This window comes from Odontomachus brunneus, unplaced genomic scaffold (assembly GCF_010583005.1).
Source record: "Odontomachus brunneus isolate Ranch 3 - 2012 unplaced genomic scaffold, Obru_v1 Obru_scaffold_012, whole genome shotgun sequence".
Classification (NCBI taxonomy): Eukaryota; Metazoa; Arthropoda; class Insecta; order Hymenoptera; family Formicidae; genus Odontomachus; species Odontomachus brunneus.
The window spans coordinates 1,368,476-1,381,441 of record NW_022639462.1 but is presented as its reverse complement, the minus strand read 5'-3'; the positions used below and the strand labels follow the sequence as shown (position 1 = coordinate 1,381,441).

Genomic DNA, 12,966 nt, shown 5'->3' with positions numbered 1-12,966 from the left:
TTCTTCTAATAGTCGACTATGATTGATCAATTTTATTATGACTTAAGATTCATTGCTTATTGTACAATGGGCTTTACGGAAAGCAGCACATTAATTGTTTATCGTGTGCAAACTTTCGTCGCGTGGCAAGCGTTGCCGCGTTCTGTGTACAGAAGCCACTATAATAAAAAAGTAACGATACAAGTAACGATGAATTTCGTTACTCGTTACTAAAGAAAATGTAACGCCGTTACTTTTTCGTTACTGATACAAAAAAGTAACGGCGTTACCAAATCGTTACCAAAAAAAAGTAACGAAATAGTAACGTCGTTACAAATAACGCGTTACTTCCCAACCCTGCTAAAATGTTTCACTTGCGAGATATCTTATCAGCCTGGACCTTTTTGAACGTCCTATATAATGCATTACTTAAATTAAACGTAATCTAGATTCCCCAGGCACGCATGGAATTTTGATAAATCGTATTGCTGTGGTGCAACGTGCGGTTGCGATTCGCGCTCGATCCAAGCGATTTGAGAATTCTCCCGGTATTATGCAGGCGTATTACATCCCACAACAAAAGGGGTAAACGTTTGTTTAGTTGTTTGTTACTCGCGTGGGTGTAATCTGTTAAAGCAGCTCCCAACGGTATTTCTCTTTCATTTGTCAAGGGACGCATATCCGGCAAATCGCTCTCGAGGAAGGCTCGGAGGTTGCGCACTGCGTAAATGCAACGTATCGACGAGAAAGTCGTAAACGCTTTAACATTGATCAAAGGCGTTTTCTTTAAACGGCATGTAACATATGTAGCTCGGCGATTTTATATATATATTCAGAAAATAAAAAATATAATTAAGGTAAAAGTACCAATGCCTGGACACGTAACTATGGACATTCTTGCTGCTTCAGTAATAATCAAATATCATTTCACTGCTAAGAAAAGCGACCACTCAGTTTACTTTCCTTCTTTTATGTGAGTTATTTTCAATAAAGAATATTTTTCTTAAAATATCTTTTTGATAAGAGAGTCTTAAAATATACTCATCATAAATTTTAGGAAAGCTCATTACTATGTATTCAACAGAAGAGTTTATTCTCTTTACAAGATTATATAACTTTGTCGAAGAAAAAGTTAGCTCGACTCTACGTAATAAGCAAACCGCAAACTTTTGTTTTAATTTAATATCCTTCATTGAGATGCTAAAAATTCAGAGGATTCAGAGTGTATTTTGAATAAATTTGCTGAACTTTATGATGAACTAGTGATGCACTTTATCATAAATTATGGTGAAAAAAACCTTTCTTTATTAAATTTTACTATCATTTTTAAATTTTACTATCATAATAAGCATTAACTTAATAAACACGTTTATAAACTATTACCATTTCTGTGTTGAAACAACCAAGAAATATGGTTGGGGTAAGAAATATAATTTTAATTGGATCAACCATGTTCTTTCTCTCTCGACATAGATTTGTGGATATGTAACTTATAAGATATTTAAAACGAGTATCGTTTACTTGAATGCAGAGAGTATATATTTTTCTGCATGTAGGATATGGTGTGTGTACACATTCCATAAATGTGTATATATTTATGTTGAAAGTTTAAAATATTCGTGTTTTAAGATCAAAGCAATAAGAATGTGCAGAATCAAAAGTATTGGTACTTTTACTTCAACAATTGTTAACGATCGGAAAAGAGAAAAATAATCTGTGTGTGCTGTCTGACGAGAAGAGGGAAGAAAAATAAGCAGAAATATCCGGTTATCCTTATCCTACTCGATGTATTCGAAGCGTCGTATGCGGTATTAGGAGCTGGAGACGCTTCGTGCGTTTAACTCCGATGAAATTCACGATTCGCGAGATATACGAGCTACGTCGTCGACGAGTATGATTCTATGACGTCGCTGCGAAGAGATGGCGATTCGTAGAGATTTGTCGCGACAGAAGCACCGTGCCCGGCTGAAGAGCACTTTCTCTGGAGAGCGATCGGCGCGGTGGCGAGGGAGCAGACTCGCGAATCCCTTAGTGTGAATAGTGTGTTTCCGATTGGCAGGGGGAGCCTTTTCACCTCGCAGACGAGCTCGGTGACTGAGGCGACCAGCGACGAAATCGACATTGACATCGAGGAGCCGCAGAGGGTCACCACGTGAGTACCACATCGATCTACGTAGGGCGAGAATTCGCCGTCGAAAGTTGCACCATCGTCTGGCGTCACGTGACGCCGCGTTGTTTGTAGGTTTGTAGTGCGCGTTAAGCCGCGCTAGACGGAAACGTGTATGGCCCGTTCGATAACTTGCAAAGCGACTTTCGAGGCCCGCCGCCGCACAGCCATCGTCGTGGCGGTCGATCGTCGAGTTATTAAACGCCCATTTCGCGTGTATACTGAGTTGGATCGCGCCGACCGAAATCAGAGTATAGAATGCCGAGGAACGTATATCTCCATGCAAATTACTTCCACTTTGTATGCGGAATCGATAACGCCGGGGAATTTTCGTATACCTCGTGCATACCATAATATACGGATAAATATCGCCCAGATCGTTGGACGCGCGCGCGCGCGCGCGCCAACTCTCTATCCGAGCAGGATAGAGAGCGAAGGGATGTGCTCCATAGGAATAGGAATAGTGTGCGTTTACTCGGAGCAAATCTCATTTCGCGAAACACGCGTAAGTACTGCCGGCGCTCGCGTTTCGATCCGGCGTTCGCGTTTACGTGGCCTCGAATATAGCCCGAAATGCCCTTTGAAATTGGAGCCGAACGCGCGCGCGAAGGCTCGCGATTCGATCTCTCCACTATCGCCGTAAAAATGTCCCTGCGCTCTCGTGGCGCTCGTACAATCCGACGGTGTGCGTTCTCGCGCCACGATTTTAACTTTGCGCCCTTCAATTCCGCGTTCTTCAATTTCCACCGTCTATTACCGGCCACTTTCGGTCCGATGATAAGCGCTGCGAGTGAAAATAGAATGTATCGAATATTCACTCGGGATGTGCTCGATGTATATTTCATTTCGCGCGGCACGTCGGAGCGCGCACGAGCGAGGATTTGAACGGCACGCGAAAGGAAGTTTTCTTGGATTAACCGACCTCTGATTGAAGTATGGACACGAATCAGAAAATTCCGGCTGCAGTTACCAAAATTCTATTCAAGTTAACCAGAAGTTTTGTTAACTTGAATAACGGATCTTCATGTTCTGGTTCGTTCATATTTTATCATAAATCTGCCTAATTCAACCGAACTCTTTCTTTTTCAGTGCGCGCGCTACTTCCAGTTCGTCTGCATTTATCACGTGATATTCTCGTTTTGATAAAAACAAAAAAAACACACGTTTTGATTCAACAATTCTCAGAGGGTGCTTTCGAATAAAATATTCGCTCTCTGGCCGGGCGACTATTCTAAATCCTTATATCGGCTTGACACTGCATCTTTATTCTCAGCGGTATCAGAAATGCTTTATATATTTAGGACATCCTTGAACTTTTAATCCGGAGGTTTAATTTAGCACATTAGGTATTGTCCATCTTGAGCGCCGTGGTGCAATCTATCGGATGTTTTGGTGCCACGGAATATAATCCGCCCAACTCCCTCTGTCTTTCGCTCGCTCGTTCATTAAGAATTAATGATATCGGCTAAACAATTAGGCGGAAGATTATTGGGGCATTCGTCGTGTCTCGCGCTGAAATATCTCGTTGCCACGTCACGTTTTCTAGGATCCATAGACAGGAGAGAAGAGCGGAGGAGAGGAGAGATAAGGCGAAGCCTCGACTGGCTTTGCGCGCCATTAACACTTCGAGGGAGTCGATTCTTCGAACGCGTACGAAACGCACAGTATTCCGCACAAAAGGTCTTTTTCGAACCTTCCCGCCGCATGCGCGGACTCGTAAAGTGCTTTTCCCACACCGCGCCATTACTTTCTACAGTACGAATGACCCAGATTTCGCGGTGGCGTCGGCGAGTGCGCGCGTAGTCGAACTTGTGTGCATAAAGACACTCCGACGCGGACCAGATTTTCCCTCCCACAGCCTCCTTCGCGGCTCTCGCGGCTCACCTACTTCCGCCCTGCTGCAGTGGTGAGGCTTTCGTACGTCTGCCAGCTGGGGCAGCAGAAAGGGAGATCTCGTTCGGATATTTTTCAGCTTTTCTCTCGGTATCCTCACGGCCTTGATTTCATTTTGAAGCACCGGCCTTTCCTGCGCTCCGTCCTCGTCATATCGCCGTGTCTCGCTTATCATTTTCATCTCTCTTGCCTTCATCTCGATCTGCCGACTGCTTATCGATAACGTTCGATCTTCGCAGTCGTGACGTCTCATTGACACACCCCTCGGCGCTCTTCTCGCGCGAGATCGTACCATTTATATTTGTCTCACTTCACTCGCGCATTTGCATCCGTAACAGAAGAAGTGCCCGCCAAGAAGGTGAGCTTTCTCGTGGACGTAAACATTCGAGGAACGGCCGCTTTTCTCCTCGGCTCTTGGGATAAGCGCCGAGGGGTCGAGGGCCGATGGGACGGCTAGCGTGGAATCGAGAGGCAAGAAAACCGATATTTTGGCGTGACAGTGTTCAATCCCGAAATGAACGCACACACGTGACACGTGACATTGCGTTTGGCACGAGTCAATTTTTTTCTATCCTGTACGACAATTTTTTTTTTTCCTGCAGATTACGCGCGCGGAGATGGTCTATCGACGTTGCGTCCTTATTCTATCTCGAGCTGACATTTCATGAACCGAGAGGGAGTCGACGCGTAAGAATTAGCGCGTTTTAGAAAATACTTGGGCCACGTACACGGGGACGTCGGATATTGCATTTTATCGGTTATCTTCTTGTCCGTAGCGATGAAAGGGAAACGAGCTGTGTCGCGTCGCGACCGACTAGGAAAATTAAGTTAGCGAGGATCGCAACTCGAGGAGGAATCAATTTCTCCTCTGAACAGCATCGACTGCATTTCAAACTATCGCGATAACAAAGCGAACAATTGAATCTCATCAATGCGATCATTTAATCGCGTTGGTATTGACCGGTCCCCTCGTTTAACGGGCTACCCCTTCTCGCATTTAAGCACTGAACGATTTTCCGCTTTGGAACGGGCCGTAGATTGAAACGAGTTTGAGCGTCATCAAAGTAAACAAAAAAACGGTGACGCAGCTTGCAATTTTTCTCGTCACAATTCGTCGGTCAGATGTCGCGAATTTCGACCTTTATCTCTTTTTTTTTTTTTCAGACTGACAGAGGCACACCGAAACGCTATCCGGGCAATCAGGAAGATCAAGTACTTTGTGGCCCGCAGAAAGTTTCAACAGGCTCGGAAACCGTACGATGTCCGTGACGTCATCGAGCAATACAGTCAGGGTCACCTGAACATGATGGTGCGGATTAAGGTGAGCCTGATCCTACCGACTTCACCCATTTTCGGACGCGTCGAGAACAGTTATTTGCAAGTCACCCAAAAAGTCAGCTGTTTCCTCACGTTGCAGAAGAGGCTCCTGTATTTTTCATTGCTTCCTCGGTATTCTTTCGCGGCCGTCGATGAAATGCTTCAAATCGTTTGACGCGCTACGGATTGATGACGGCGTGTTGAACGAACCTGTCCTTCCTAGTAAGCCGCCACGTTTGTCCCGGTAATTCCAATTATCCTTATTTGACGGATTAATCGTCAGTAGCGAGTCCTCCGCCCCCATCTCAGTGCTCAATCGAACGCGCGCGATCACTCGTCGACAATTGGAGCACGACACGCAAGATCGAGGGGTACGGCGCGGGGCATGTGTGGTCGATTCGCGTGGACAATGCAGTCGTCGATACACGACACAAAACAGCCGGCAGCTAATCGACGAATAGTCGTTGCAGCCTGTCACTTGAGAGTGTATCTACGCCAGTTAGGCGCCAGGAATTATTCGCGTGTACGTCAGGCCTTTATCGAGATTTCAACGAAGTTATCCTGAAGTCTAGTTTTCATAATAGCATCTCTAAATTATCATAAAAGCATTATGAAAAATAAAATATAATTATGATTTTTTATAACTGCGAGTTATTGAATATAATATCGATTTTATTACTTTTTATAACATAGTTATGTAAAAAAACTTCATATCCCAGTTATTAAATTTAATATGGATTTTTCTAATAGTGTATAAAAATTTTTTGTGCACTACATCCGCATGTGTTGCCCCTTTTAGCTTTGATTAATTGTCACGAGCACTTCGACATCCACTGACATCCATTCTCCGCGAACATTTTCGACAATTTCCACATTTCCAAACGTGTCATATCTAAACAGTTGCACACAACGTGATAATCTATAATAAAATAAAAAAAAATAGAAGAAGAAGGTAACGTCGTGTAATAACAAGGTGCACAAGATGCATGGAGAGAGTTTTATAGTAAAAATTATGAAAATTAATCAAAGCGAAGCTAAAAGAGTGTTGCCTCTGCGTCCAGTGGATGTCGAAGTGTTCGTGACAATTAATTAAAGCAAGGCTAAAAGAGGCAACACACGCGGATGGTAGTGCACAAAAAATTTTTATACACCGTTAGAAAAATCCGTATTAAATTTAATAACTGGGATGTGAAGTTTTTTACATAATTATGTTATAAAAAAGTAATAATAAAATCAATATTATATTCAATAACTCATAGTTATAAAAAATCGTAATCAGATTTTATTTTTTATAATGTTTTTATGATAATTTAGAAATGTTATTGTGAAAAATAGACTTCTGGATAGCTTCGTTAAAATCTCGATAAAGGCCACGATACTTTGCAAGCTAAATCCTTCAAGCCACGTGATCGAAACAGTCTCGTATTTATGATATATAAAAAATATAAAAAAAATTATTCTAACATATCATAACGTGTTATACTATTTCATAATTTAATATGGAATTTAATAAGAAAACATGGAATATAAGATAGAAAATATTAGATTTTATAAGAAATATGAAAATTATAATTAATTTATCACTACAAATCCTAATATTATGAAAATCTTCACCATAATTAATTTTAATATCAAATTCTTAAATTTACATACAAAAATGCTATTATTTTTAAGAACTTTTCTAACAGTGTATATAAACAAAAGTATGTATGTTAATGATACCTCAACGCAACAAAAATTAACCAAACGTACGTACGTTTCAATTACACTTTAACTCTCTCTTCAGTGGTGAAAAATATCTAATAAAATATAATAAATTTTTAAGAATTTTTAAAGAATTTTTGCGCTATCCACGTATTGGCTCTTTTGCCCTCACTTTTATTAATTTTCTCGATTAAATATCTTATTAGTCTTAATTGCAATATTATTATTATAGTAAAAATTACCACAGGATATTATAGCCGAGGAATAGATTGACATTCTACAGTAATTCTCTATTATTTTATTTTATGTGTTATTTATATTTTAGAAACTGAAATGTACGATTACTGAAATGTACGAAACACTTGCTATGTTTCTGATGAAATTTACTGTGTGCCTTAGTAAGACAGATCTCACAGACAGTCTATTCTTGTGAATTATTGAAAACATAATAAAATTGAAAAAAATTTTTATGGAAAAGAAAACTGTAATATGCTTTCCGTGTAAAGCCGGTCGGCAAGGACAAAACGTCAATCGCTGTGAGACGACTTCTGCGAGCGCACTTTCTTTTGTTTGTCGAAGAAAGCTTCGGGATATTTCGTGACAAGCGAGTGGGGTTTTGTTATGTATCGGGGAGATCGATAACACCCTCCGACTCTCGTTGCTTCACAGTAAATCCCGCTGACGAAATTTCGAGTTGCTGCTCTTCGAGCGCGACAAAGGCTCTTCCGTGCATTGTTTAACCCTTCATTTGGCAATGTTGCTCTCAAGCAACATCGATTTCTCACAAGCTATATGCAGCAACGAAGGATGCAGGATGCATTTATTTAGCACTGTTGTCCTGAAGCAATATTTACTTGGTTATTTGTTATTTTAGTTATCTGTTATCGTTGGTACTTAGTAGTTTCGATTTTTGCCACTCCTTAATAAGTTTATACTTGCAGGTTTATTATAAATAAAAAGATATTTTTAAAACATACAATTGCATTCAGGAGATATCATTCACTTCATTTAAATAAAAATAATAATAAAAACTAAAAGAAATTATTTCCTTAAATTTCTTTAAGTTTTATGTCTCAAATAAAGAGTTCACTAATTATGGCGTGTCACATTAATGCCGAAAGTTTATGTTCTAGCGTTGATTTTCTCTTTTCACTTTGCGACAATCTGCGGATTCGTCCCCCGTATCTAATAATACTTTATATAATTCCATCAAAGTGCCGGGATATAATGACGGAAGAAGGAAGAATTATTTTGGAACGAGAGGGAGCACGATATCGATTGCGAATAACGTGCTTAACTGTTCCATTTGACGGCGTGCTTTTTTGCCATAACATTTTTGCCCAGGCGCAGATTGACTACGAACGTTGATCGCACGCTTGATTTGTCTGCAGGAGTTGCAGAGAAGATTGGATCAGACCCTGGGTAAGCCGGGGAGCTACCTGGCGGGAATCGACCGAGCGGGCAACGTGAAACCCATGACGATTGGTGCGCGTTTATACAGAGTCGAGCAGCAGGTGCGTGTCTCGCCCTAACGAATATTTCTATCCGTCGTGATTGTCCGGTTATTTTAATCATTCACGCGATCCCGTCGTAGACTCTCGTGATCAGATTTATTATGAGCTTCGCTCATAGTCGTGAAAACGGCGCAGTTAAGAACGCGCGTTGCTTCGAGATATACAGTCACAAAACGGCTACACGCAATGAAGCTGAGAGCATACTAAACTATCAAAATTGAGAACATTTCTGTACAGACTTGTACACTGAGAAGAAAAAGCGGTTGAATTGACAAAATCAGCGGTCACCGGCCATCATAAGAAACACTGGATCAATTCAACAAAATGCAATGTTAATGCAACAATAAGTTGCGTTGAAATCACTATATCAACACAACTTATTGTTCTATTAACATTGTATTTTATTGAATTGATCCAATATTCTTTTGATGGCCGGTGACTGCCGATTTTGTCAATTCAACCGTTTTTTCTCAGTATATAATAACAATAAAAATTAATAATCCAAAATAATAGTAAATAATAATATTAATTAATAATATAATTATATATATACAGGGTATCGTGAAACTACCGTATGCTATTTTAGTGTCAGATTTTTTAGAACATTTCAAAACGAAAACTTTCATACAAAAATATTGAGGCTGTAATAGTTTTCAAATGGGAAGCGATTATATTTTACCAGTACCTGATCTCAAACCTGTATATATATAGGGTGTCTCACACTCTCCTCCGGGCATTTTGTGGGGACGTAGAACAGGTTGAGGTGAACATAAAAGTCTTGTATCGTTTTGCGATATTCGCAATAATTATCGAGATATTAATTGTAGAAAACTTGTAAATGATCATGTGGAATATGGTACATGAGTTACAGTAACGACGACTGCCGTCGTATATTTATACTTTAGGTCAAATTGAACAAAAAAGTCCTCTACCATTTTCCAAATAATCATATAGATTTTTAATTATTAATTAAAGAAGATTATTGCACGATTTTGCGTGATAATGCACTCATCTTCTTTAATTAATAATTAAAAATTTATGTGATTATTTGCAAAATGGTATTTGGAGGATTTTTTTGTTTAATTTGACCTAAAGTATAAATACACAACGGCAGTCGTCGCTACTGTAATTCATTTACCATATTCTGCATGATCATTCACAAACGTTCTACAATTAATATCTTGATAATTATTGCGAATATCGCAAAACGGTTCACCTCAACCTACTACGTCCCCACAAAATGCCCGGAGGAGAGTGTGAGACACCCTGTATATATATATGTGTATGTATATATATATATATATATATATATATATATATATATATATGTATATATATATATATAATTTACGGTAAGCCCGTCACACACATATACACACAGTAGTGACTTTCAATTTCAGTTTGGTGAGCTCCCAACTTCATTGTGTCTAAACTGTTTTGCAACTATACAAGGTGTTGCACTTGCATAAATGTCGGTACAAAGGGTTGTTTACGTGTTTTGCTGATAGATGCGCGGTAGTTGTGCATTCACTTTCTTTCTTATGAAATTTACATGCTCAAGTGAGCATTCCGCCAAAGAGATTACTGAGATTGTGCACGATTACGCGCGCTCGCCAGCGAAACGCATAGACAACCCGTATATAAGTGCAACTTTACTGTACTGCGCGTTCGCGCGTAATCTCGATGAAAATTTACGATCACGGATCCGAGTGCATCGGGTTGCACTTTCTGCTTTCAGCTGTCGGTGATGGATAAGAAGCTGGACCAGCTGGTGTACGTGCTGAACGCGGTGGCGCAGAAACAGCAGATACCGCTGCGTAGTATAGAGGACGACGTGTAACAGAGAGCCCCCGGCGAACTTGTGCAATCCATTTCACGGTCACGATCGGTTTCATGGATCCCACCTCGCGTCACAATAACCACGGTGAAGCCGAGTATGCTCAGTGAGAGCACTTGAACGCGAAACGCCGGTGTCCCGACGGTATCCTGAGTATACGTCCGGAAAGTACGAAACGTTTACGAAGAGCGAGTGTCGCCCGACATCCGTCTCGAGAGGAGGATCCTGGAAACCACGTGGCACGTTGAAGGAAAAGAGATCGGAGGGGTAACATGCGACACGACAGAAGTCGGGGGACCGCGGAGGAAACCACGCTTCTTACAACTTCGATCCTATAACGATCTAACCCGAAGGAACGTATCGCCGTGAGAGATCACCACCCGCACTTTCCGGAAGACACAAGAGCGATATCCGGTGGCGGCACCCGTTGTCGGCTCGAGGTCGTGAGGAGAGTCCTTGAAACGCGAGCGACGTAGTCAAACGCACAGGAAGCATGATCGAGTCAACGGGGCGCGAGCGGAAACGGGGGATGAGAATCGCGGATCGTTATATCCGCTACACGCGCGCTCTGCACGCGCCATGTACGCCGTTCAAAAGGAAAGAGAAAAGGAAGAATAAAGGAAGAAGTGGAAAAAGCGACGTTTCGTGGACCGAAACGAAAGCATGCGAAGTCGCGTGGTTAGTTATTACGGCGCGAACGAATATACATTATTCATTGACGACGGGACGACGATCAATCGCGGCGCTCGATCTCGTCCCCGGAGAGCGGTAAAACGAAAAGAAAGGGGGTGAAAAGGAGACAGGAATATCGACGCTGTTCCGTATTTTTCAGTTCGCCGAAGGAATGAGTAAACGCCAATGGGAACATCATTCGGGCCAACTAGGAATAATAAAGAGGAACAATAAGCAACTGAACTTCCTAGAGCAGATTTTAAGCCTGTTAATTAAACTCGTATATAGACTGCCGATCGTCCTGCCGATCGGTGGATTATTTATCGAAGAAACGGAATCTCGTCATCGAGTATCGGTACCGAGGAGACACCGACGGTTCCCCACGCGAGAAAAGGGTCATGGTTTCCAGTCGTGGTTCCGTTACGACTCCCCCAGCACACGAAACCGACGGAGCCAACGGAGAACCGTCGCCGACGAGTCGCTCAGGCGATTCGTTTCGGTTAAAGCCGCGAGCCCTCGATTTATTTGTATCCCGTTTTATTTCTTCGGCCCAGCACAAATGTAGTAGGCATTTCGAGGTAACCCGCTTTAAGCCCGCCTATATTATTCTCCATTTTTTTATGGCATTCCCCGACCACACTCGCCTACAATGCTTGTCCCTGAAGAGCAATACGTCTACATAGATTATAGGTGCTGCTCCGTGAACCTTCGATACGATATACATACTCATATATGTATATGTATCTGTAATATTAGTCTTCGACGCTCGCGCGAGTTTTAAGGAATGTTTTAAGAATATAAGGATACACGCTGCGAGAGAAGAAGAAGAGGAAGAAGAAGAGGAAGAAGAGGAAGACGAGGAGAGGAGACGTGTCAATATTTACATACCGCGAGTAGCATGGAGGCGCGACACGCTGTCTCGCATACAAATACAATTTATATTTTGTACGTAGTGTTATTTACGGAACATTAAGGTCGGAGACGTGCACCGCGCTCTCTCGAATTTCGCGCGATTCGTAAGCGCGTTATAGCCCGTACGAAGCTCTCTCTTACTACTTATAGGATCGAAGCCGTAGGTTGCGACGCAGCACGAATCCGGGGGACTCGCGATTTTTCGTCGCGAGTCGGATGTAAGGGCCGGCCGGGATCGATTCGAGAGACATCGACGCAGAGGACGCGTAATAGCTGCGGTTCTTATGATTTCGTCGACTGCCAAGATAGTTCTAAATCGAGACGAGCAATATAATGTTAATAAGTTCAGATAGCGTTCAAGCGACGACGGACTCGCGTTGTCTCGCAATTCTCTGCTTCGCGCCGATCGATTAACGACCAGTCTTTCGCGGGCAAGGAGATTGTCCTTTACCGAGCAAATCTGTATGTGTGTGTGTGTGTGTGTGTGTGTGTCTCGCACTTTATACATGCATACATATATATTTATACAGGTTGTCCTATTTTGAATAGGCCAGCCGAATATCTCGAACATACATACATAAATTCGCGCGTGCATCATTGCGGATGATAAGAGAGTTGCATTTTTCATTACTAAATAACTTCCAAACTATTAGATCTAGATCTTACACGTCTTAGGAATTTTCTATATGGAATTTAGCAATTTTTTAGAATTTGCTACAAAAAGCAACACTTTTTATTAAAAGAAAAACAAGGTTGACCTCCATATGATGTGAGTGAATGACCCTAATTAAAATTTAAAGTTACCGTTTTTTCTGCCTCGAAACTTTATACATTTCGTCTGAAACGTTTTTATCTGTCGGGTTCAATTTTCCAAATATTCAACTGGCCTCTTTAAAACGGGCTACCTTGGATAAATATATGTATATATATATATATATATATATATATATATATATATATATATATATATA

The 12,966-nt window shown here is 41.4% G+C and overlaps 1 protein-coding gene across 6 annotated transcripts in view; it reads left to right on the top strand.

Moving 5' to 3' along the window:
- The window catches only part of LOC116840819 (potassium voltage-gated channel subfamily KQT member 1), a 73,169-nt gene extending 60,216 nt beyond the window's left edge, over positions 1-12,953 (top strand). For 4 of the 6 annotated variants that reach the window (XM_032808049.1, XM_032808048.1, XM_032808045.1 and 1 more), the window contains 4 exons: positions 2,021-2,131; positions 5,204-5,360; positions 8,452-8,574; positions 10,313-12,953. In XM_032808049.1, coding sequence (XP_032663940.1) covers positions 2,021-2,131; positions 5,204-5,360; positions 8,452-8,574; positions 10,313-10,414 — 493 coding nt within the window. In that variant the 3' untranslated portion in view covers positions 10,415-12,953. The remainder of the gene's footprint in view (positions 1-2,020; positions 2,132-5,203; positions 5,361-8,451; positions 8,575-10,312) is intronic. The other 2 variants (XM_032808050.1, XM_032808047.1) reach the window with 1 other exon arrangement.
- Positions 12,954-12,966: the final 13 nt, after the last annotated feature.